Below are 27,852 nucleotides of genomic sequence, written 5' to 3'. Positions count from 1 at the left end.
ATCTGCCCTATATTGACTGACTGAATGCAGCAGGCATCCCACAAACTGTCATACGGCACTTGTACAACACAATACATGCATCTTTACAGGCTTGTATTCAACAATGTGGCGGTTACAGCGGTTGTTCATGTGTCAGCAATTCACGTTTGCAGATGACATATCTTGCGCTTACATTAACCTGTGATCTTGCAATTTTAATCACTTAAATACCGGATGATCAAAAATTCAGTATAAATTTGAAAACTTAATAAACCACGGAGTAATGTAGATAGAGAGGTAAAAATTGACCCATATGCTTGGAATGACATGGGGTCTTATTAGAAAAAAAAAACAAAGTTCACAAAATGTCCGACAGATGGCGATGGACAGCAAAACTGCTACCGGGACGGGTGCGAGGTACGCCAATATGTTACAGAATCGTATCATCCCCAGCCTGGCTGATAAACACCTGCTGGAACGTACGATGTTTATGCAGGATGGCGCTCCACCCCATACTGCTAGACGCGTGAAAGATCTCTTGCGCGCGTCGTTTGGTGATAATCGTGTGCTCAGCCGCCACTTTCGTCATGCTTGGCCTCCCAGGTCCCCAGACCGCAGTACGTGCGATTATTGGCTTTGGGGTTACCTGAAGTCGCAAGTGTATCGTGATCGACCGACATCTCTAAGGATGCTGAAAGACAACACCCGACGCCAATGCCTCACCATAACTCCGGACATACTTTACAGTGCTGTTCACAACATTATTCCTCGACTACAGCTATTGTTGAGGAATGATGGTGGACATATTGAACATTTCCTGTTAAGAACATCATCTTTGCTTTATCTTACTTTGTTATGCTAATTATTGGTAATCTAATCAGATGAAGCGCCATCTGTCGGAATTTTTTTGAACTTTTGTATTTCTTTTGTTCTAATAAAACCCCATTTCATTCCAAGCATGTGTGTCAATTTGTACCTCTCTATCTACATTATTCCGTGATTTATTCAGTTTTCAAATTTATACTGACTTTTCATCACCCGGTATATTACCTAGACCAAAGTATTCCGAAAATTTCATTAATCTACATTAATTACTTTTTTGGTACTGTGACTCATTTCCGGCATTATCAAACACTATGTTTGTGAATGACATTGGTGTTGAGCGTTTGCCCTTCAGGGCGATGATTATCTGAAGACGGCCTCGTATTTGTAGAGTGAAACCAGTATTAAAGCAAGTAACACGCCATCTGTGTTGGTTCGTTCGTTCCTTGATATTGCCTCTGTCAGAAGTGAGTGAGGCGCCTACACGAAATCTTTAGGTACTGGAATGTTCTCGCAGTGAGAACAGGACTATCCTTGTGCAGGGGCTGCGCGGCGCGCGACTGGCCGGTAATTGAAATGAGTCGCTCCTCAGGGATCAGCGGCGGGCCGTCAGCTGGAGGGCGACCCACCGGCTCTCCGCGCCGTCCATTCACTGCGGGCAAACCCAATTAGGGCGGCCCGGGCAGTTATCCGCTGGCTCACTTATTCACGGCCGCTAATCGTGATACACGGCGCACTTCCCGCGGCCTTAATTGGCGCAGCTACCTAACACCACCACGACCACCACCGCCACCACACCACCTGCGCCTCAGCGCCAGGCCAGCCTACCCTAGACCTGCTAAATAAATCTGCTCGCCTGGTCATTGGCTGTGCCAAGACTCCTGACACAGTCACATAATGAGCTGTTGGCCACTGCCAGTGCTGAGCATATTACAGTGCTGCGCGGGTGGGGGGAGGGGGGTCGGGTGACGCTTGTAACTGTCGTGTTGTAGGGATGGCGGCTATCGCTGAAACAACTGGTGTTCGGTTATACTTGAAACGCCCTGCTAAACCTGCAGGACAGGACAGGTTCAAAAATGGTTCAAATGGCTCTGAGCACTATGGGACTTAACTCCTGAGGTCATCAGACCCCTAGAACTTAGAACTACTTAAACCTAACTAGCCTAAGGACATCACACACATCCATGCCCGAGGCAGGATTCGAACCTGCGACCGTAGCGGTCGCGCGGTTTCAGACTGAAGTCCCTAGAACCGCTCGGCCACTCCGGCCGTATGAGCCCCCTTACCAATATGATATTGCCCTCTCTCTGTCGTGAACGCATGCACTGACTCTGTTGGAAAGGGTCCAGAGGCAAGTTGTTGTAAATGGTCCTCGATGTCCTGCATACCGACACTGGGATGAAATTTATTTCTGAACTGCCACCACCCACGTTCTATGGGAACAGTTGTCAGGATCTTGCTGGCCACCTGTATACATCAAGATTACGCTGAACAGATCATACTGAAGCGCGTCATATGTGGACGAGCATTGTCCTCTTGATAAATGATACTGCGGTGGTGTGGCGTGAGAGCTAATACATGAAGCCACAGAGTGTCCGTGACTTAACTGTCGTGCCCTCAGAGTTCCCTCAGCCACTGTTAGCCGTGATCTGAAATCTTACACGATGGCTCGCCACCCCAGAAGATCAAGAGTAATACTGCCGTGCCGCATTGTAAGTATGGGACCTGTCACAGGGTTGCCACCGTACTCTCCGGCGGTCGTCGTTTGTGATGTTTAAAGAACCGCAATACCGCAATTCATCGCTGAACAGAATGCAACGCCATTCAGTAGCAGTCCACTCTTTCCAGTCCGCGCGGCTGCCCCCTCCTCCCCCCCCCCCCCCCCCCCGGTGGAGGCTTGTCCTCCTGCGGGCATGAGTGTGTTGTGTTGTCAATAGCGTAAGTTAGTTTAAGTAGTGTGTGAGCTTAGGGACCGATGACCTAAGACTTTGGTCCCATGCGATCTTACCACAGATTTACAATTCTAGACGCAGCCGTTTGTGTTGCGGTGTTAACGGTAGCCTACGCATGTGACGGCAATTCTCTAATCAGGCTGCTGCTAGACTCTGACCCTTCTTGGGGGATGAAAAAGAATGTCGCAGGTAGTCAATTATTTGTTCTGTGAAAGCAGAAGAGATTGCGACGTGCTTGCTGCCAACACGACGAACCGCCCTTGTTGGTGGTCAGTCGTGGTCGATCGCAAATCTACCCACACAATTCCTGCCTTCGTGTTCTCTCCTGTAACGGGCCACTTCAACATCCGAATACTCCACAAATCGGTGATGACTTTTCTGGAGACTAGAAACATACTGTGTAGGAATCAGCATGGGTTTCGAAAAAGACGATCGTGTGAAGCCTAGCTCGTGCTATACGTCCCCGAGACTCAAAGGGCCATAGACACGGGTTCCCAGGTGGATACTGTGTTTCTTGACTTCCGCAAGGCGTTTGATACAGTTCCCCACAGTCGTTTAATGAACAAAGTAAGGGCATATGGGCTATCAGACCAATTGTGTGATTGGATTGAAGAGTTCCTAGATAACAGAACGCAGCATGTATTTCTCAGTGGAGAGAAGTCTTCCGAAGTAAGAGTGATTTCAGGTGTGCCGCAGGGGAGTGTCGTAGGACCGTTGCTATTCACAATATATATAAATGACCTTGATGATAACATCGGAAGCTCACTGAGACATTTTGCGGATGATGCTGTAGTATATCGATAGGTTGTAACAATGGAAAATTGTACTGAAATGCAGGAGGATCTGCAACGAATTGACCCATAGTGCAGGGAATGGCAACTGAATCTCAATGTAGACAGTGTAATGTGCTGCGAATACACAGAAAGATAGATCCTTTATCATTTAGCTACAATATAGCAGATCAGCAACTGGAAGCAGTTAATTCCACAAATTATCTGGGAGTAGGCATTAGGAGTGGTTTAAAATGGTATGACCATATAAACTTAATCGTCAGTAAAGCAGATCTCAGACTGAGATTCATTGGAAGAATCCTAAGGAAATGCAGTTCGAAAACAAAGGAAGTAGGTTACGGTACACTTGTTCGCCCACTGCTTGAATACTGCTCACCGGTGTGGGATCCGTACCAGATACGGTTGATAGAAGAGATAGAGATCCAACGGAGAGCAGCGCGCTTCGTTACAGGATCATTTAGTAATCGCGAAAGCGTTACGGAGATGATGGACAAACTCCAGTGGAAGACTCTGGAAGAGAAAAGCTCAGTAGCTCGGTACGGTCTTTTGTTGAAGTTTCGAGAACATACCCTCACCGAGGAGTCAAGCAGGTTTGGTTAAAATTCTTATGGGTACCATTAGTGGGCCATAACCATAGGCTAATATTCACGCTATACTATCACTTCTCCAGCACGAACGCGGGAAAATTCCCTTTATAAGAGGACGCGAAACTCGTCTCTGAAAGTGCTCTAGCAATAGTGGACACCAGAAGATCTTGAGGAAGATCCCAGAAGAGTGGTCGAAATGTCGATCATTTTAGGAGAAATATGACGCGACCTAATAACCCTGCAGGTTATAACTGAAGTGACAACGGCCACGAAAGCATGCAGACTTACATAAGGTTCCTAGGTCTGAGATAACTCTAGCCCTGTGAACGAGTGTCCGTAATGCACCTTTGCATTGAGATGTATGAGGGCAGGTCGTAGCTCATAGATATAGGTCAGCGTGACTTAGTTTACGGAGCACACTGGGACCCAAGAAACCATCTTATTTTCTGGAAACCAAGACATATAAAAGCGGTAGGTCTCCATGTTCTCCATTTCCATGTTGAAGCGAGTGCTCGGATAGAGGGTGTTAAAGTCTTCCAGAAATACAGGAAACGTTGCTGTCCATGTGGCCATACTACAAAGGTGTCGTCCACATATCTCCAGAAACATTTAGATTTCAAAATCGCTGACTGAACTGCTTTTTCCTTGAAGTCTTCCATAAGGAGGTTAGCTACTGTGGGAACGAAGGGCTACACACGGTATAACTAAACATAGTATAATTAACGATCCGATCAATAGAGACACGGGATTTCAACTTAACAAGGCATGGGAAACAGCATTGGTGGTACTAAGGCAATGTCGGCCGCAGACCAACGAATCGAAATCAACACAAATTGAGAATCAGAGTCGGACACTTAAAGTGAGTGCTAACACTCTGCCAGCGAGCGCTGGCCCGCGGTTTCCGGCCGCCCTTTTCCCGCGTCGCACATGCGAAGACCGTGGCTCCTTTCTCTGGATGTCGCCGTGCTCCATGATTCGTCTATTGATGTTATACGTAGATCCGCCCTTCGGCGCCTGAGCTTGTATAGCTTGCCAGCGCATATACTGGCGAGCCACTGCAGTAACACGTCAGTAAGCAGCTGAAGATGACAACAGCTGTCTGGTTGAAGCACTGTGCAGCTTTCGTGACATTGTTCGTCGAGACGCCCGTGGAACACTGAAGCACTTACGTTGTCGTTTGGCTGCCTTAAATGAGACAGTCCTTCACTGGTCACAAGGCCCCTATAAATTCGTCGTCAGTCAACATTCCACACGCGATATGTACCAAATACTGCAACTATTTGCAGCTAAAGATTGTTGCACTACTTGTCGCAATCCTTGCTCTTATATCTGAGTTCAATATCATCCGGTATAAAAGACACTGTAGGGAGATATTGAAATCCAGATTATTTTTATGTGTGCTATATGCCTTCTCCAATCTTGTTCTGCCTGAATAGATTCTGGAAACTTCCTATATTTTCTGTTCACTGACACTGACAAGCTGAGCGCCCTGTGGTCCACTACGTCGCAATTAAACTGGCGAAGCAAAGACTGGAACTTGTCACAGCACCAGGCAGAACTCCAACCTATTCACCAGACCGACGACTCCAAATTTTTCGCGACACGCAAATTCACCAACATGGAATAATTAATGTGGTATTAAAAGTGCATCCAGGCCATGCGCTCTGAATGAACTGGTAACTGTGCAGCTTCCTTACTTAATTGAAAATACAAATCGACGAGTTTCATTTGTTATGACATATGGTGTTTCCTACTGGTCGCTTTTCCTCAAGTTACCTGCTCTAACTTTGTAAATTCGACAGTAGATGGTTTATCTTACATGGTTTGGCACCCAACAGGAATTAAAACGGCTAATAGGACAGAAACAGTAGTATTAAAATGAATTAACATTTCCATATGACTTTGGTACACGGTCTTTATTCAAGTAGAATCCTACAGTCTGCAGCCGGCCGCTGTGACAGAGCGGTTCTAGGCGCTTCAGTCTGGAACCGCGCTACCGCTACGGTCGCAGGTTCGAATCCTGCATCGGGCATGGATGTGTGTGATGTCCTTATATCAGTTAGGTTTAAGTAGTTCTAAGTTCTAGGGGACTGATGACTTCAGATGTTAAGTCCCATGGTGCTCAGAGCCATTTGAATCATTTTTGAACAGTCTGCAGTACATTATGCATACTGACGAGTATGCATAATAAAACTAAACCTCAGTATTGACAGTGCATTTAGATTTTTTTACTATGTTAATACATTTTACTCTTAATGTATTTCATTGCTGAAGGACGTTTCAGTGAAACAGGACAGTTTCCTCTCTATTGATTGGCGTCACAGTAAGAACGACGCCATGCAAGCTGACATAAGTAATTTTGTGCTACAGGATAATGATCGGTTGAACTAAACTGGGGGGTAGTAATGGCTTATGTCATCAGCAACTCTAAGTGATCCTTAAATGTGACTGTGTTAAAACATTTACGTCCTGTGAAGCAACAATTACAAAAACTTTGCAGGCCTACCGAAACAAAATGTGGACACACAGCAGTGTGCCGTTCGTTCTATTCATCAAAGTGGGTTTCAATAGAAAACTGGAAATATGCATATATATGACTTATTGGCTTCTGATCAGAATACTACTGTGTCTACATCTACATATATACTCCACTAACCACCAAGCGGTGGGTGGCGGAGGGCACAATTCGCGCCAAAGTCATATCCCTCGCCCCTCCCACCCCCCCCCCCCCCCCATTTGTTCCACCCACGGATCGCGCGATTGAAAAACGACTGTCTGAACGCCTCAGTACGAGCTCTAATTTCCCTCATTTCAATGGTGATCATTGCGCGATTTGAAAGTTGGCGGTAATAATATATGCTCTACATCCTCGGTGAAGATCGGATTTCGGAATTTAGTGAGCAGCCCCTTAATTTTAGCGTGCCATCTACCGGCAAATGTGTCCCACTTCAGACTTTCTATGAGATTTATAACGCTCTCGCGATGGCTAAACGTACCAGTCACGAATCTTGCCGCTCTGCTTTGGACCTTCTCAATCTCTTGAATCAGACCCAACTGTTAAGGGTCGCTTACAGGCGAACAATATTCTAAGACTGGACAAACTAACGTATTGTTGAAGGACTGCATCGCTTCAGGAGTCTACAAACAAACCGCAGTCTAGAGTTTGCCTTATCCTTTACTTGTGTGATCTGATCATTCCATTTGATATCTTCGAATAGTCACACCCAGATACTTGACGGATGTTACGCTTCCAAAGACTGGGCATTTATTTTGTACTCTTACATTAATGGGGATTCTCGTCTTGTTATACGCAGTAGGTTACACTTACTAATGCTGAGGGATAACTGCAACGCATTAATTTTCTGCAAATCTTCTTTGATTTGGCGGAAGCATCCGAAACTTCGTAATTCAGCATGTTCATATATTAAAACCGTGCAATATACTGACATTGAAGCCACTATCCTCAGAGATCCAGAAGCTAGAGTGGTCTCTCTCATACCCCACGCACCAATGATTCCAATTGATTTACCCATCCATTTTAAACGACTTTAAATCACAATCAAGGTTCCCTTTGCAACACCAATAACAAGGTTCACAGTCAGAGAAAGCGGGGAAAGAGAGGGTGAACAGGGACTGTGGAGGAAATGAACATGCTGAGAGGGAAGGAGGGGAGAGACAGAGACAGGGGGCGGAGGAGAAGATTGAGAAAGAGAAGGGAGAGGAGGAGATGGATGGAGAGAAGGGGGCGAGACAGAGATTAGGACGTACATCCAGTTCCCATACATATCTAGCAGCTGCGAAGCATTGCTGGGTTCGCAAGTAACTAATACACTAAAAAGAAGAAAAACTAAATAAGTTGTGACATTTTGTTTTATATAAAGGAAACCAATTCTTTAAAGAAAAGCTTCCGTCTTTTCTTAGACCACTGGAAATTTTGGGTAATGTTTTTCAAAAATGGTTCAAATGGCTCTGAGCACTATGGGACTTAACTTCTGAGGTCACCAGTCCCCTAGAACTTAGAACTACTTAAACCTAACTAACCTAAGGACATCACACACATCCATGCCCGAGGCAGGATTCGAAACTGCGACCGTGGCGGTTGCGCGTTTCCAGAGTGTAGCGCCTAGAACCGCTCGCCCACCCGGCCAGCAATGTTTTTCGACTCTTAGAAAATTCCTAGAATAAATCATTTATTTGTGAACCACTTCATTCCACCTCTTGGCACAGCTATCATTGGGTGCTGATTACGAGTGCGTAGGCCCGCCGCGGTAACGTAAGTCGGGCGCGGAGCCTCCTGACCGCGCACCTCCCGTGCCGAGTCGTAGGGCGTGCTGGAGGGTAAACTTGGGTAATGGAGCGACAGCACAAGTTGGCGCCTCTTCCGCTAATCGCCCGGCGCCGTGCGCCGCCGCGCCCCGCCCCACCCAGCTGCTGTTCGGCAACTCCTCGCGACACTCCACCGGCAACTTGCGGCCCAGGGAGGGGTTGCTGCACGTCCCGGTAGCCAGAGCCGCCCTCGTTCAGTACCGGCAGCCGTCCCAGGGGTGGCTACAGGCGCCTACCTGCTGGCACTGGCCGCGGGAGGCGCTAACAGCATTGTCGCTGCTCGTAGCACATGCGGGGTGCGACTATAAAATCTACATCTAAATGATTACTCTGCAATTCACATTTAAGTGCTTGGCAGAGGGTTCATCGAACCACAATCATTACTATCTCTCTACCATTCCACTCCCGAGCAGCACGCGGGAATAACGAACACCCAAACCTTTCTGTTCGAGCCCTGATCTCTCTTATTTTATTTTGATGATCATTCCTACCTATGTAGGTTGGGCTCAACAAAATATTTTCGCATTCGGAAGACAAAGTTGGTGACTGAAATTTCGTAAATAGATCTCACCGCGACGAAAAACGTCTTTGCTTTAATGACTTCCATCTCAACTCGCGTATCATATCTGCCACACTCTCTCCGCTATTACGTGATAATACAAAACGAGCTGCCCTTTTTTGCACCCTTTCGATGTCCTCCGTGAATCCCACCTGGTAAGGATCCCACACAGCGCAGCAATATTCTAACAGAGGACGAACGAGTGTACTCTAAGCTGTCTCTTTAGTGAACTTGTTGCATCTTCTAAGTGTCCTGCCAATGAAACGCAACCTTTGGCTCGCCTTCCCCACAATATTATCTATGTGGTCTTTCCAACTGAAGTTGTTCGTAATTTTAACACCCAGATACTTAGTTGAATTGACAGCCTTGAGAATTGTACTATTTATCGAGTAATCGAATTCCAACGGATTTCTTTTGGAACTCATGTGGATCACCTCACACTTTTCGTTATTGAGCGTCAACTACCACCTGCCACACCATACAGCAATCTTTTCTAAACCGCTTTGCAACTGATACTGGTCTTCGGATGACCTTACTAGACGGTAAATTACAGCATCATCTGCGAACAACCTAAGAGAACTGCTCAGATTGTCACCCAGGTCATTTATATAGCTCAGGAACAGCAGAGGTCCCAGGACGCTTCCCTGGGGAACACCTGATATCACTTCAGTTTTATTCCATGATTTGCCGTCTATTACTACGAACTGCGACCTTCCTGACAGGAAATCACGAATCCAGTCGAACAACTGAGACAATACCCCGTAGGCCCGCAGATTGATGAGAAGTCCCTTGTGAGGAACGGTGTCAAAACCTTTCCGGAAATCTAGAAATACAGAATCAACTTGAGATCCCCTGTCGATAGCGGCCATTACTTCGTGCGAACAAAGAGCTAGCTGCGTTGCACAAGAACGATGTTTTCTGAAACCATGCTGATTACGTATCAATAGATCGTTCCCTTCGAGGTGATTCATAATGTTTGAATACAGTATAATCTCCAAAACCCTACTGCAAACCGACGTCAACGATATAGGTCTGAAGTTCGATGGATTACTCCTAGTACCCTTCTTAAACACTGGTGCGACCTGCGCAATTTTCCAATCTGTAGGTACAGATCTATCGGTGAGCGAGTGGCTGTGTATGATTTCTAAGTAGGGAGCTATTGTATCAGCGTAATCTGAAAGGAACCTAATCGGTATACAATCTGGACCTGAAGACTTGCACGTATCAAGCGATTTGAGTTGCTTCGCAACCCCTAAGGTATCTACTTCTAAGAAACTCATACTAGCAGCTGTTCGTGTTTCAAATTCAGGAATATTCCATTCGTCTTCCCTGGTGAAGGAATTTCGGAAAACTGCGTTCAATAACTCCGCTTTAGCGGCACAGTCGTCGGTAACTGTACCATCGGCACTGCGCAGCGAAGGTATTGACTGCGTCTTGCCGCTTGTGTACTTTACATACGACCAGAATTTATTCGGATTTTCTACCAAATTTCGAGACAATGTCGTTGTGGAACCTATTAAAGGCGTCTCGCATTGAAGTCCGTGCCAAATTTCGCGCGTGTGTAAATTTTAGCCAATCTTCGGAATTTTGCGTTCTTCTGAACTTCGCATGCATTTTCCGTTGCCTCTGCAACAGCGTTCGGACATGTTTTGTGTACCATGGGGGATCAGTTCCATCTCTTGTCATCACTGAGTAAGTACGCATGCGCCGAAGATGAAGGACCAATAGCTGTGAAACGTGCAGCCTTCTCAGTCGAAAGCGGCATCTCCGGTATCTGTACACAGATCAGTGTGGCCATGGCCCCCGTTTGTGTAAGAGCTGTTATTTTTTTCTGGAATAATGATATGTGTAAAAATAGGACAACGAATTGTCGTGACAGAAGCTGCGACATTGTCGCGAATAAAACAGTGACCTGTATATGCAATAAGTTTCCTTTACTTTATGTCTACGGTCACAAACTTTTTGTTAACAGATTACCGGTTTCGGTCTATAATGACCATCATCAGATCTGCAACAAAAATTGGAAAAACATAAATACATTTGCATATTGTCAACAGCTTAAAAACAACACATAGACCATAATGAAAAGTACTACTGGCAATATATGCATGTGTGCATTTTATGTATGAAGAGGCATACCTGTTTCATAAAAATAAAGTACATCCATACCTGTTTCATAAAAAACAAAGTACATTAGGACTTTGTTTTTATGAAGCAGCTATGCCTCTTCATACGTAAAGCACACACATGCATATATTGTCAGTAGTACTTTCCATTATGGTCTATGTATTGTTTTTAAGCTGTAGACAATCTGCGAATGCATTTATGTTTTTCCCATTTTTGCTGCAGATCTGATGATGTTCATTATAGACCGAAACCAGTAACCTGTTAACAAAAAGTTTGTGACCATAGATGTAAAGTAAAGGAAACGAATTGTAGTGATGTCTCACATGAAACTTGGAAATCTGCTGCTGAAACCTATCTTGTACTATAAGAAATTTATGGCGAAGACTTTATGTCACGTACGCGAGTTTTTGAGTAGTTCAAGTGTTTGCAAGATGGCCGAGCAGACGCTGAAAATGACTCACGCCCCGAACGCCCTTCAACAACAAACACGGGTGAAAATATCGGAAACTAGATAATCTGCTCGATCCGCCCGCCGGTCTAGTATTTTATCGATCGTTGAAACTGAACGAATTGACAAAGAATGGATAAGGTATAGTTTACACACGTGATAAAACTGTGTGCGATCGAATCTTGGTTTTTCACTTAAAATCCTGAAACTAAATACCAATTCCTGCCACCCAACTTCACCGAGATCGGAAAAGCTCGAATGAGCAAATCAAGATTCAAAGCGATGATGATTTTTTTCTCTTTTTTTTCAATATTCCTGGAGTTGTGCATCTTCACTGGGTTCCTGAACGTCAAGCTGTTAGTCCACTTTACAACCTTGAGGGTCTTACTCTACTCCGTGAAAAAATAAGACGAATTAAAGGTCAGAATTGTGGAAGAGCAAGACAACGCACCAACTCATCCGTGTAGTCTGTTAAGAGGTTTCTATAGAAGTACACATCCCAGTGTTAGACCACCAACGCAATTTGCCTCACCTAGCACCATCTGACTGTCGTCTATTCGCCAAAGTCGAATCTACATGAAAGGAGCAACATTTCAGTCCGTTAAAGCAGTAAAGGGAGAAGGAGCACGTGTCTTCAAAGAACTCACAAAGGAAGATATCTAGCAGTGTTTCCATCAATGGAAAGCCTGTGAAGAGCGTTGTATGGATACAGGAGGGGAGTGCATTGAGTGTGACAGTAATTAAACATGTATGTTTTTGTAATAAACGTGTTCCAGAAATGGTCCCTTTGTATCTTAGTCACACCTCGTACAACACAGTGACAAATATACGCACACTCGTAATTTTTTCGTTTCTCTTTAACTGAATAACTGTCCACTCATGTACTGAGGGATATAAAGATTGCTATTTCAAGACTAATGCAAGCAAGCATTGTAAGAATCACTGGTTCCTGTTTAAGTTTTAGGTAACATAGTAACTTCTGAGGCTATTTACTCCTATTTAATTCTCACACGACTACAAGAATGAGTGACATACATATTAGTGTCAGTGGTTTTGAGAAATAGCTGAAATCGCTAAAGCTGAACACAGCTCCTGTGTCCGAAGGAGTCCTTATCAGCTTCTATGCCAAATTTGCGGCCGAGTTAGCCGTTCTGTTAACAGCCGGGTAGTTATAATTAAACTTTCCCTATCTAGCTTGTTATAACACGGAAACTAATTACACTACGAGTAACAAACTTGGTACATTAATGTCCAGAGTATGGGGTGCATGACGTCCATGCGTCACAAGACCACCGTTGAGTTCTAACTATGACCACGAGGTACCGCGATCAGTCATCGTAATTCATGGTCTCTCACACCTGACTAGTCGCAGTGCACTTGTTGATGTGTCTACATGAGCTTGGACAAAAGGAGCAGGGCATTACCAACAGTAATGTTATCCGTACAAAATCCATATCGTCCAGCAGCTTGCACCACAGGGCGTACGAAGACGTGTTGACTTCGCTCTCCACCTTCTCGTAAGGATTGAAGTTGACGAGGGCTGGCCATGGACCATCCTATGGACAGACGAAGCTCATTTTTCTCCGACGTGTGAGACGAACACACAAATCTGTCGAATGTGGGGACCTTCACCTCCAGTCACTGTGCATGAAGTTCCTCTGTATGGTGAATGCGTCAATGTTGTGGCTTCACGGCTACCTTCATCACTGGACCATTCTTTTTTGAACAGGTTGGCGCTCAAGGACCAAAGACGTGCAGTGTGACTGACCTGCGTTACTGCGATATGCGTCGCCAGCATGTCATACCCGCCGTACAAGAGAGAGACGCATTGAATTCAACAGTTTTCGTGCAAGATGGGGCCCCACAGCACATCGCTCGTGAAGGTCACCTGCTTCTCTGAAACACATTTGGAAACGATCTAATTATCAGCCAATCGGTTTCAAGTGCTTGGCCGGCACGGTCACCTGTTTGCAATCCCTGTGATTTATGGTTTTTGGCTACCCGAAGAACGAAGTTCACCGCGGCACATTGACACATGTGTTGATCTGAAGCGCAGCATATTGAGAGAGGCAGCCAAGATAAATACGGACATGCTTCGTTCTGCTGCGCAGAATGCAATCCTGCGCTTTCAGACTCTTCTGGACAGTGGTGGGCGCTATAATGAGCCCATTTTGTAACAGTAATGGTTCCGGTACGCAATGGTACGATGTACCGTAGCAGCACATTAAAACTGTTTCAGTTGAACTGATACTGCATTATTTCTATTCTCCATGTCCTTGACGTTAGCCGGCCGCGGTGGTCTAGCGGTTCAGGCGCTCAGTCCGGAACCGCGCGACTACTACGGTCGCAGGTTCGAATCCTGCCTCGGGCATGGATGTGTGTGATGTCCTTAGGTTAGTTAGGTTTAAGTAGTTCTAAGTTCTAGGGGACTGATGACCACAGATGTTAAGTCCCATAGTGCTCAGAGCCATTTGAAACATTTGAACCTTGACGTTAATGCTACCAAGTTTGGTCCTCGTACGGTAATTAGTTTCCGTGTTATAACGTGTTAAATAGGGAAAGTTTAACTAGAACCAACCGGAATAAGCGGCTATCAAATGAAAATGAGACATGGAAACGACTGTGAAGATGCGGATAGGATTCGCGCACTAAGGGTTCCGTAGAAACTTAATTACGTACGTAGACAGTCCGTTCTTTCCGGGAATCGAGAATATTCACGATTGTCGCTTGTATCGACATGGATACTGCCAAGATATTGGTCCCAGGGATTCCCAGACTTTCGATAATATTTTAATTTCGAGTTTCATGTCGGGTAACAAATGACAAAAGATATATTTTTTTCGTGTATCAGAATCAAAAATTAACTGTTTCCGCTATTTCCTTTCACCTGTACTGTGAAAGCTTACTTTTTGTCAAATTTCATGATTATAGGTCCATGACAAGTACACTATAGGTTTTGATAAGTAAGTTTTCGGGTATCAAAATATCATACATAAATAGCCGTATCCATCGACTGAAATGATTTAGAAGCTTAAAAGTTTTAAAGCGCCAAGGGACCATAGACATATGTGACATACACTTGAATGTAATACATCTACTCATTCCTGAGAGAAAAGGTTCTTAACAATCAAACAGACAGACGGACAAGAAAGTGCCTTTGTAAGGGTTCCGTTATTAAGACTGGGGCACGGAAACCCTAAACAGTAAGTAAACCATTTATTATTTCAAAAGTAATCGCCATAATTGTTAATATATTTATCCCAATGTGAGACAAGACCATCAATACCTTCGTGGAAAAGTGTTTGCAATTGCCTGCGAAACCGTGAGTGAACTGTAAAACCTCGCTTCTTGACAAATGTCATGATTCTATGTCTATGGGAAGTACCCTACAGGTGCCCGTCACGCTCCCCGCGCAGTCTAACGCGCTGCTTCCCGAGCGGGAAGGCGTGCCGGTCCCCAGCACGAATCCGTCCGGTGGATATTGTGGAGGTTCGGTGTGCCGACCAACTTATGGAGTGTTTTAAGGCGGTTTTCCATCTGTCTCGGCGAATGCGGGCTGGTTCCCCTAATTCCACCTCAGTTACACTACGTCGACAATTGCTGCGCAAACACTGTCTCCACGTACGCGTGCACCATAATTACTCTACCACGCTAACATTTGGGGTTACAATCGTCTGGTACGAGACGTTCCCGGAGGGGTCCGCTGGATGTCGAACCGCACGATAACCTTGGATTCGGTGTGGAGCTGCGGTGGGGTGGGTGGACTGCTGTGGCCGGTTGTGAGGTTGTGAACTACTGAGGGCTAAGGCGGGACGAAGCTTCTCCATCGTTTCTTGGTCCCCGGTTTAATATATAATACACAATACACACACCCTGTACGTCCTCATCAGTGAGTTTTCGAGTATCAAAATACGTAACGTATGAAGCCTTATATTTTGACTGAACTGGTATAGGGCATCGATGGCCTTGATTGTCTTTCTTCAGCGCTCCAGAAATATCGAAATCGAGTGGGGAGAGATCGCGACTGTATGGAGAATGTTTACAGGTTTCAAGCGAAATTTCTGCAGCGCACTCGAAAAAACCTTGGCAACTTGTGTGCGGGAATTGGGTCAAATGGCTCTGATCACTATGGGACTTAACAGCTGAGGTCGTCAGTCTCCTATAACGTAGAACTACTTAAACCTAACTAACCTAAGGACATCACACACATCCATGCCCGAGGCAGGATTCGAACCTGCGCGGGAATTATCCTGCGACAGAATGATGACGTCCGGGAAGCCCTTGCACATACTACCTACAATCCCGATCTCACCCTATGTAATTTCTTGAAGCCCTGAAGAAAAACATTCGCGGGCGGCGATTTACTTCGGTTGAAGAGGTGCACACCTGCATACAGTCATGGTTCCGTAGGCAGCCGCAAACATATCTCCGTGAAGGAACTGACCGTCTTATCTCACAGTAGGAAAAGTGTATTAACACCTCCGGCGATTACTTTCGTATCAATAAACCGTTTGCTTACTGTTTTCCATGTGTCACTTTTTCATTTGACTGCCACTTATGCAATCTACCTCAGAACCATCGAACAAGAAACCACTGCCAATAACTGGAAAAAAGCACTAGTCACACCCATCTACAAGAAGAGTAGCAGAAGTAATCTACTAATGTGCGGTATCCTTAACAACAGTTTGTTATAGAATCTTTGAATACAGTTTGAGCTCAAACTTAATGACTTCTCTCCAACAAAATGACTTCCTCCATATCGACCAGCGTGTATTCCGAAAACATTGATCATGCGAAACCCAACTCAATTTTCTCACCTGACATCCTGAAAGCCATGGATCAAGGCATTCAAATACATGCACTATTTCTCTATTTTTGAAAACATTTGACTCGGTGCCACACTTACGCTGATTATCAAAACTACGATCGTATGGAGTGAGAGAAAAATTTTGTAAATGGATTGAGAATTTATTGATTAGGACATAGAATGTTATTTATCCTGGATGGAGAGTCATCGACAGATGTAGAAGTGAGTACGGCTGTACCCCAGGGCTGTTCTTACTTTTGCTATCCATGTTGTACGTTAATGGCCTTGCAGAGAATATTAAAAGTAATCTCAGAATTTTAACAGATGATCCAGTTATCTACAATGAAGTACTGTCTGAATAAAGCTGTCTGTCTCGATAAGAATTCGACATGGTGCAAAAATTGGCAACTAACTTTAAATGTTCAGAAATGAAAAATGCTGCACTTCACAAAACGAAAGAGCGAGTTATTGTGTGACTCGCTATCAAAGACTCACATTGGAATCGGAAAATTCATACAAATACCTGGGTGTAACACATTGTGGAGACATGAAATGGAACTCCACATAGGCTCTAAACTAAACTCCTTCCGAACAGACCATGAAGGCCCAATGGTACCGACCGACCGCCGTGTCATCCTCAACCCACAGGCGTCACTGGAAGCGGATATGGAGGGCCATGTGGTCAGCACACCGCTCTGCTGGCCGTATGTCAGTTTACGAGACCGGAGCCACTACTTCTCAATCAAGTAGCTCCTCAGTTTGCCTCACAAGGGCTGAGTGCACCCCGCTTGCCAACAGCATTTGCCAGACCGGATGGTCACCCATCCAAATGCTAGCCCAGCCCAACAGCGCTGAACTCCGATGATCTGACGGGAACCGGTGTTACCACTGCGACAAGGCCGTTGGCCCACATAGGCTCACTTGTAGGCAAAGCACTCGACATATTTCGGTATTACTACTCGAGTCCCGGGACCCCTACAAAAATGGGACTAACGGGGGAAGGCGAAAGTGTACAGAGAAATGCAGCACGATTGGCCACAGGTTCGTTTGATCCACTGTCGAAGGGACGACGCACTGCGCCAGGAATATTACGTACTACATGGCGCAAAACGCCTGCCCCTAGGAAACCCGAATTAAACGTGAATTTCAAATAACGTCGTGCTTACAATCCTTTCAGGAGAAGCGGTTATCTCCAAACTGTGTCACTCTTTAAAAGTTTCAGGCAGCTACTGGCTGCTATGTATGTTATTGAGGCTAACGAGAACATCATGAAGATGATGTTACAGAAATGTTAGAGAACAGAATTGGCAGACACTTGATGCTATGACGCTAACAATACAAAAAAAGCCAATTTTCAAAGCTTCAAGAACCAGCGAAATGTATAACGACCCCTTACATACCGCTTCCATAGAGGTCATGATGACAGGCTCAGATTAATTACAGTCTGCACAGAGGCATTTAAATAGTCGTTCTTTCCGCGCTGCGTATCTGAATGGATAGGGAAGTATTCATAATAACCGATACAACGGGTAACAACCTCTGCCACGCACTTCACAGTGGTTTTCAGAGTATGGACGCAGATGTAGATCTAGAAAACGTTGGCTAGGGAAAGCGTCTTGCGCGCGAAAATGGCAGGAGTCGGTTACGAGCTGTCGCACTGAGCGGACGTGGCCTTGGATTCCGAGATATGATGCAGATTTGTATTAAAGCTCACAAAAGAACTAGCAGCGCTTAGAATTGGGATAATAACTGGTTGAATTGATTCAATAGCAATGGTCGCCTACTGGAAATCTTCAGATTCACACAATCCGAATCTAAAGACTTCACAATTGCACAGGTCACACCAGTACACAGGAAAGGAAATCCAGATAACCTGCTGAATTATATCCTCATATAATTGAAATAAATTTCCAACTCGATTCTGAAACAGGTATTGTGTTCCAAAAATATCAAATACTCCGAAGAACACGATTTATTGACACCTAATCAGCATGTACTCACAAAATATCGTTTTTGTGAACCAAACTTGCTCTTTATTTGCACGAAGTGATGAGTGCTGGCGACAATAGTTCTCAAGGTGATTCGATAACTTTAATTTCCAGAAGGGTTTTGGAACAGTTCTTCACAAGCAGCTTGTAATCAAATTGCGTTCCTGTGAATCACAGTGTTAGATGTGCCGTTAGATTCGCAATTTCGTATCACAAAAGTCACATTTCGTAGTAACTGACAGCAAGTCGTACAGCGAAACAGAAGCTATGACCGAGATTCCGCAAGGAAGCTTCATATGCCTTCTGTTGTTCTCTATCTACCTAAACGTTTTAGGAGACATTCTGAACAGCCCTCGCAGAATTTTTACCGTCTAGCGGTCATCAGAAGATCTAGACGTATCTCACAATTATTTACCTAAAGAATTGCATGGTTATGGAAGTTGCACCTGACGCTGAGCATTAAAAATTATGAGGTCCTTCACGTGAAATAATAAAATATTGCTGCTTGCATTGCGAAAGAATCCAAAATGCGTTGTGTGCAGAAGTGGACTGGCGAAATAACGAACGACGAGACATCAAGACAAGGGCCAATGGCGGCACGTCTCGTCGTAGTTGCTGAGTAAAGCTGTGTTTTCCTTGGAGCAGGAATTTTGCACCGCGCGAACAGGATACGGTGTTTTCCATCGATTGGGACACAAAACTTAAAATACGTTGCGGAATTTTGTATTCCCAGAAGACGAAACCGCAAGCGTGTTAACTATTCAGTCCACACGTGCAAACAACACGGTCTGGACACTGCTTCAATTAACAGTTTATCTTTCTTGGCAATGACGCGCAATCATAACTTTTTAGCACACTTAATATCGATTTGCACACAAACTTTTTCTGGCTTGAAGCAACTGCTTTAATAGAACGTATAATGCATTAGACTCGTCAACAACCAGTAGGCCTGTCACGCGTGACGGAAAGTGCTGCCTCATACTCATTGCATTCCGTCGGAAAACAAGTTCATTGTTTCGTCACTGTCGAAAGGACGACGCACTGCGCCAGGAGTATTACGTACTACATGGCGCAAAATGTCTTTCGTGAAAATTTCATTTTACATTTACGGGGGAATTTATCTCCATGTAGGGAACTGCTCGACCAGATAGTCTAATCAGTTATCCATTCTATAATGACTGATCTCTGACTTTGAGCAGGTATTCTGGCTATATCGCATCACGAACATCGATGTACTGTACCTTTTCGGAATCTCGGAACTGTCTTATTTCATTTGGGGAACGAATATTACATTTTAGTTGAAAAGGGAGCGACATACGCGATAATGTTTAAGAGATCAGATATGTTTCCGAGGATTTTTCTGGTGCGTGTCATCTTTGAGGAGTCATAGAAGCCAGACCGTAATTGGTATACCAGTCAGGTTCCTCTCAGAGTATGCAGACTCAATAGCGCCTTTCTTAGCAATCATATACAACCGCTCACTTGACGAAAAGTCTGTTCCTAAAGACTGGAAAGTAGCACAGCTCAACCAATATCCAAGAAAGGAAATAGGAGTAACCCATTGAATTACAGACTCATATCACTGACCTCAATTTGCAGTAGAATTTTGGAGCATATACTGTACTCGAACATTATGAATCACCTTGAAGAAAATTACTTATTGATACATCACCAACACGGATTCAGAAAATATCGCTCTTCTGCAACACAGATAGCTCTTTATTCCCATGAAGTAATGAGTGCTGTCGACAAGGGATCTCAGATCGATTCCATATTCCTAGATTTCCAGAAGGCTTTTGATACCGTTCCTCAAAAGCTACTATTAATCAAATTGTGTGCATACGGAGTATCGTCTCAGTTGTGTGACTGGATTCATGATTTCCTCTCAGTCGCAGTTCGTAGTGATAGACGGTAAATCATAGAGTACAGCAGAAGTGATATCCGGCATTCCGCAAGGTAGTGTCATGGGCCCTCTGCTGTTCCTGATTTATATAAATGATGTAGGTGATAATCTGAGCAGCCCCCTTAGATAGTATGCAGATAATGCTGTAATTTACTGTCTTATTAAATCATCAGACAATCAATTCCAATTACAAAATGATCTAGAGAGAATTTCTGTATGGTGCGAAAAGTGGCAATGAGCACTAAACAAAGAAAAGTGCGAGGTCATCCACATGGGTACCAAAAGAAATTTTGGGTATACGATAAATCGCACAAATCTAAGGGCTGTCAATTCGACTAAACACCTAGAAACTACAATTGCGAGCAACTTAAATTGGAAAGACCACATTGATAATATTGTGACGAAGGCGAAACGAAGACTGCGCTTTGTTGGCAGAACACTTAGAAGATACGACAAGCCCGCTAAAGAGACAGCCTACATTACACTTGTCCGTCCTCTGCTGGAATATTGCTGCGCGGTATGAGATCCTTACCAGGTAAGATTGACGGAGGAGATCGAAAAACTGCAAAGAAGCGCAGCTCGTTTAGTGTTATCGCGCAATAGGGTGAGAGTGTCACTGATATGATAGGCGAGTTGGGATGGCAGTCACTGAAACAATGGCGGTTTTCTTTGCAGCGAGATCTATTTACGAAATTTCGATCACCAACTTTCTCTTCCTAATGCGTAAATATTTTGTTGACACCCACCTACGTAGGGAGAAATGATCATCATAACTCTGCCTCGTGATGGCTGGGTGTTGTGTGATGTCCTTAGGTTAGTTAGGTTTAAGTAGTTCTAAGTTCTAGGGGACTGATGACCATAGATGTTAAGTCCCATAGTGCTCAGAGCCATTTGAACCATTTTTTTGATCACCATAAGAAAATAAGAGAAATCAGAGCTCGAACGGAAAGATTTAGGTGTTCCTTTTTCCCACGCGGCATTCGAGAGTGGAATGGTAGAGAAGTAGTATGAAAATGGTTCGATGAACCCTCTACCAAGCACTTAAATGTGAATTGCAGAGTAACCATGTAGGTGTAGATGTAGATTAGGGGAAACATTTATTTTCGCCCTTTGAAGATATTACGTTTTCTATTTCGCTTATTTTCTGATTATTCGTTTCACCGCTACATTTTCAAAAGCCAGACACTGAGACTGTGCTTCTCTATTGCGGCGGAAGACACACGGGTGGAAAGCTTAATTTTTTTTTTTTTTTTGTTGGTTACATCAATTGTCATTACTAACGAACAGTCCCAGTGTTTGTCAGTTAAGTTTTCGTAAAGCAACTGCGTAAATAACTCCAGTCTATGCAAAGCTCCAAGAGAGCGCACTTGTTACTGCAGCACGCTGCCACTGTTGTAATGCTGCAATAAGCGTCTTTTGATCGGTGAAGGATGGCAACTTCGTACTCTACGTTTTTAGTGCCCAGTTCTTGCACGTTGTCTCTGGCCAGCAACAGTTAGATGATAGACTGAGCTAATGAGTGAACTAGTTGGCGACCATGTGATGTGTCCACGCCATCCGAGTCTCCATTCTTGCATCTGCTCATTGACTGTAGTCACTCCAGCTAGTTGTCGGACCGTTGTATTCTTGATACGGTTACGCATGGAAATAGGGAAATGCCTAATGATCTCTGTAACTGCATTACCATGGCGTTTAGTGAGTGCTGAGCACGTCTAAGTGTGTTCCAGCTCTCGGTATTACATACTGCAACTGGTCTCACCAGTGTGCTGCATATCTTTGATTTTAGGTGGTTAGGCACCTTCTTATCATGAAGAATACCAGCCACGTCTCTGAATCTTATCCAGGTCCATTTTTATTCCTGCTGTTACGTCCTCAATTACATTGCCATAACTCTGTAGTCAAGAACATAGATGTCGGAATGTGTCCACACTAGTAACAAAAGTTCCATCAACTTGTACAGTTCCAGGAGTTGGAATAGTTTCGCAGTATTCAGCGTTCTGGATGTTTAAACGGAGGCCAGTTCGTTCTAGATGATCATGGACTTTAATTCAAGATCCTCCCTGATATCCACCGCAAACAGTACGTAATCAACAAGGAACAATGGAAAGTAAATGTTGCTCAGCGATTTTGGCAGCATCGCATTGGCAACCACGTGTTGCAAGAAACGAAAATGCAAAAAAATTAAACATGAGATATGAGCATTTTATGTAAATTTATCCGCATGGAAACGTAACGGTTGTGAAGGGCAACAATACTACTCCATTTACGCATTTCGTCTTGTTCATACTTGTCACCCCAGTAGCTGAATGGCCGGCACGGTACCTCAGCGTGTTCGGTTAGAGGGTTAGCTGCCCTCTGTAATAATAAAACTGAGTTAATGGATCAACTACGAACTGAAACGGGTGTTTTGCGACGTCCGCCCCGAGCAAATACAACGAACGAAAACGAACAAAATGAGATTTTAAAAAAATCGTCAGCGCGACAAACTGTCAATCCTAAGGGCCCGGGTTCGATTCCCGGCTGGGTCGAAGATTTTCTCCGCTCAGAGACTAAGAGTTATGTTTTCCTAATCATCATCATTTCATCCCCATCGGCGCGCAAGTCGCCGAAGTGGCGTTAAAACGAAAGTCTTGCACCTGGAGAACGGTCTACCCGACGGGAGGCCCTAGTCAAACGACATTTTATTTACTTACCATTAGGCAGATTGTGGGAATCTACATCCGCAAATATTATGACAAAGCGTCTAACCAGAAAGCAACTAAAACCCACCTGTAAGAAAGAATGGTTGTATCTTTAAAGTGTTAACGAAATTACGATCTGGCTTTAATGACTCCTCAAATTAGACACTCAGCGAAAAGTTCTCGAAGAAGTACGCTTTCTCTTAAATATCACCGCGTATGTCACCCACTTTTCAACTAAAATGTAATATTATCAAATAAAATAAATGTAAACCTTTCCAATTTTTCCCGCAAGGTACAATACATCGACGTAGATCATTCACTTTAAGCGAAACGTTAGTTATAAGTCGAGAGGTCAATCATTATGAAATGGGTAGCAGTACCAGTCTCGTGTTTAACCATCTGTCCTCACAGCGCTTGTTTGTTGTGGTGTTGCAGCTGGTGGCGATCCAGGGGTTCTGCAAGTCGACGCGGGAGTACTGCCCGCCGGGCGTGCCGGGGTCTCCAGGTCCTCAGGGGCCGCCCGGACTGCACGGCCAGCCCGGCGCCAAGGGCGACCGCGGAGAGCGGGGGTTCCCCGGCGAGCCCGGCTCCAGGGGACTCCCCGGCGTGGCGGGGTTGCCCGGTCCCCGCGGCCCCAAGGGCGAACTCGGCTACCCTGGTGAGTGAGCGCCTCACCCTGCTCTCTGTCTACGCTATGTCATAAAATGCCCTGTCCAATCATATATCAACTTTTGATTACCCTGACCTTTCCCATTATTATTATATTTGTAGATCGGTAACTGATATATTATTTCTTTTGGAAATAGTAGCTTCATAGCATCACTTTTTATTTTATGTATTTATACCTCATTTCTTTGTAACTAGCTTCGGGTTCGTAATCTTATTCTCAGGCACTCCTTCTAATAATTGGTCAATCTGTCAAATTGCAACCCAAACTGACGATTTCTTTTAAACTGTGCAGTACCCATAGTGTGACAGTAGTTTTCTACAGTTGTTTGTTGCAATGGCTATAGAGGGTGGTCCACTGATCGTGACCAGGCCAAATCTCTCACGAAATAAGCATCATACGAAAAAACTACAAAGAATGAAACTCATCTAGGTTGAAGGGGGAAACCCGATGGCGCCATGGTTGGCCCGCTAGATGACGCAGCCACAGGTCAAACGGATATCAACTGCATTTTTTTAAAATAGGAATCCCCATTTTTCTTACACATTCGTGTAGTACGTAAAGAAATATGAATGTTTTAGTTGGACCACTTTTATCGCTTTGTGATAGATGGCACTGTAATAGTCACAAACGTATAAGTACGTGGTATCACGTAACATTCCGCCAGTGCGGACGGCATTTGCTTCGTGATACATTACTCGTGTTAAAATCGACCGTTTACCACTTGCGGAAAAGGTCGATATCGTGTTGATGTATGACTATTGTGATCAAAATGCCCAACGGTTGTGTGCTATGTATACTGCTCGGTATCCTGGACGTCATCATCCAAGTGTCCGGACCGTTCGCCGGATAGTTACGTTATTTAAGGAAACAGAAAGTGTTCAGCCACATTTGAAACGTCAAACACGACCTGCAACAAATGATGATGCCCAAGTAGGTGTTTTAGCTGCTGTCACGGCTAATCCGCACATCAGTAGCAGACAAATTGCGCGAGAATCGGGAATTTCAAAAACGTCGGTGTTGAGAATGCTACATCAAACTCGATTGCACCCGTACCGTATATCTATGCACTAGAAATTGCATGGTGACGACTCTGAACGTCGTATACAGTTCTCCTATTACGCACAAGAGAAATTACGGGACGATGACAGATTTTTGCACGTGTTCTATTTAGCGACGAAGCGTCATTCACCAACAGCGGTAACATAAACCGGCATAATATGCACTATTGGGCAACGTAAAATCCACGATGGCTGCGACAAGTGGAACATCAGCGACCTTGGCGGGTTAATGTATGGCGTGGCATTATGGGAGGAAGGATAATTGGCCCCCATTTTATCGATGGAAATCTAAATAGTGCAATGTATGCTGATTTCCTATGTAATGTTCTACCTATGTTCCCACAAGATGTTTCACTACATGACAGAATGTCGATGTACTTCCAATATGATGGATGTCCGGCACATAGCTCACCCGAGATTTAAGCGGTATTGAATAGCATATTTCATGACAGGTGGTTTGTTCGTCGAAGCACCATACCATGGCCCGCAAGTTCACCATATCTGACGTCCCCGGATTTCTTTCTGTGGGGAAAGTTGAAGGATATTTGCTATCGTGATCCACCGACAACACCTAACAAACACGCGTCAGCGCATTGTCACTGCGTGCGCGAACATTTACGGAAGGCGAACTGCTCGCTATTGAGAGGAATGTCGTTACACGTATTGCCAAATGCATTGAGGTTGACGGACATCATTTTGAGCATTTATTGCATTAATGTGGTATTTACAGGTAATCACGCTGTAACAACATGCGTTCTCAGAAATGATAAGTTCACAATGGTACATGTATCACATTGGAACAACCGAAATAAAATGTTCAAACGTACCTACGTTCTGTATTTTAATTTAAAAAACCTACCTGTTACCAACAGTTCGTCTAAAATTATGAGCCATACGTTCGTGACTATTACAGCGCCATCTATCACACAGCGAAAAAAGTGGTCCAACTAAAACATTCATATTTCTTTACGTACTACACGAATATGTAATAAAAAGTGGGGGTTCCTATTTAAAAAAACGCAGTTGATATCCGTTTGACCTATGGCAGCGCCATCTAGCGGGCCAACCACAGCGCCATCTGGTTTCCCCCTTCAAGCTAGACAAGGTTCTTTCTTTGTAGTTTTTTCTTTTTCACGCTTATTTTGTGAGATATTTGGCCCGGTCACGATCAATGGACCACCCTGTATAGGCATCTTTTACTTGCTTATACTCAGAAATTGCCCTTCCTACCCTTGCCCGCATCTCGTGGTCGTGCGGTAGCGTTCTCGCTTCCCACGCCCGGGTTCCCGGGTTCGATTCCCGGCGGGGTCAGGGATTTTCTCTGCCTCGTGATGGCTGGGTGTTGTGTGATGTCCTTAGGTTAGTTAGGTTTAAGTAGTTCTAAGTTCTAGGGGACTGATGACCATAGATGTTAAGTCCCATAGTGCTCAGAGCCATTTTTGAACCTTCCTACCCTTCTTTTCACAGCATGCACTTGGCTTGAAGTCACGGAGGTTTCAACTTAAACTTGTAGGGCCTCAAAGTCGACAGCGTCAACTGATTGTCACAGAGAGTTGCATTTTGTCTTGTCGCTAAGTTCTTTGCATTGTGTTTTGTCGGGCTGTATCGCAAACTAGTGGCATTTAATAGAGCGAAATTTTCTGTGTGTTAAAGGTATCTATTAACGATGTTTTTGTGCATTCACTTTGCATCAGTGCATCATCCAAAAACCCTACCAGCTGTTATATTTACTCTGGAAGACATGTAGAAGCCCATATGATCGTCTTTTGTTCAACTTACATGAACTTGACACATAGAAAACACTGTATCTAAATTTCACTTAAGTAGTGTTATGGACACTTCATCACTAAATAGTGGCAGTACCCAGAAGAAGCATTATTGAATAACAGAATTTTCTGTAACTAATGTTAGTTTTGTGATTGTTACTGACTGATATGGGGAACTGTTCTTTCCACAACTATCATAGTCAGAATTAGGTACAGCTGCAGGTACTTTGTACTAAAATTATTATACAGCACAAGTAACCATTGTACATCCATGTTTAGAGGTTTGACAGCTCTTGAAAGGTTCGCTACCGATAAGAAGGCTCATGTTTTTTCTAAGCAGGAGCCATACAATCACGATTTGCTGAGAGGTAGCAGCACTGCTTGTCACGAAATCACACAAAATCGAATAGGAGAAATTAGAGATAACATTGGCCTAAATGGAAGTGTAACAATCACGGATACATACACTCTCTGCGTGGTGAATGACGGATAATAAATAAACTCCTCCCCCTATCACAAAGTGATGCGTGATGCCAGTCAGTAGCATCAGTAGCACAAGCACAAACAACATCGTTTGCTTGCAAATGTGCCCGTAATGACACACTGTGAGATGACAGAGTCAAATTCCCGTTATGTTTGCAACAAGCGTCGACTGCAGTTTCTCTGTATTTGGAGTACAAAAGAGCACGGCATACATATATCTGTAAAACTGTGCAAATTGTACTGTGCCTACCTAGACGAGGACTCAATCAATCCATTAGCCACGTGAAGCTCATGTTTTTCGCGCCAGCACTGATTATTGTACTGAAAGCCAGATGGCAGAATGAAAATAAAAACTAAAGATCAATATCGACTCATCCCAAGCCCTAGACACTTACGTGCGCAAACGCCTGGCTTGGCTCCGATCACTCAGATTAGATGCAGTTTTCTGTAGTGTAGACGTTATCCCTTTCTCTGTGTTATCTCGGGAAATCAGGGTTCGACGGACGGTCCAGCACATATTTTCACTGTCGTCATTCCATTATACAGATGATGGTTGTCCGTATTCGCAACTGCGAACAAATTCCATGTATGGAATTATATTTCTCGACTGGATAAAATGTAGCAAAACCAGTCGCATTAGACGTATCTAGAAGCTGCAACAAATGTTTTTGTAGTGTCAGGTTTAATTAACTATTAAAAACCAGAAATATTTGGAATTAAATTTGATATATTTTCGCGTCTTGGTTGCACGTTAACCACCAAGTCTGTATTAATGTGAAGTTACAGTGCCGACATTCTGTCGCAATTACAGTCACTCTAAACAATCAGCTTATACACGCATTAAAAAGAGTTTTGCATCACCCCGGTTCCCAGAACTCCTGAATATAGAGTTGACTGTGGATATT

At 44.2% G+C, this 27,852-nt stretch overlaps 1 protein-coding gene across 1 annotated transcript in view; it reads left to right on the top strand.

Moving 5' to 3' along the window:
• The window catches only part of LOC124799128, a 739,238-nt gene that overhangs the window by 332,934 nt on the left and 378,452 nt on the right, over positions 1–27,852 (top strand). The window contains exon 2 of the mRNA XM_047262665.1: positions 23,406–23,628. Coding sequence (XP_047118621.1) covers positions 23,406–23,628 — 223 coding nt within the window. The remainder of the gene's footprint in view (positions 1–23,405; positions 23,629–27,852) is intronic.

Source organism: Schistocerca piceifrons, chromosome 5 (genome assembly GCF_021461385.2).
Source record: "Schistocerca piceifrons isolate TAMUIC-IGC-003096 chromosome 5, iqSchPice1.1, whole genome shotgun sequence".
Taxonomy (NCBI): Eukaryota; Metazoa; Arthropoda; class Insecta; order Orthoptera; family Acrididae; genus Schistocerca; species Schistocerca piceifrons.
Note: the sequence above shows the minus strand (reverse complement) of the source record. Positions and strands in the feature narration are given on the sequence as shown.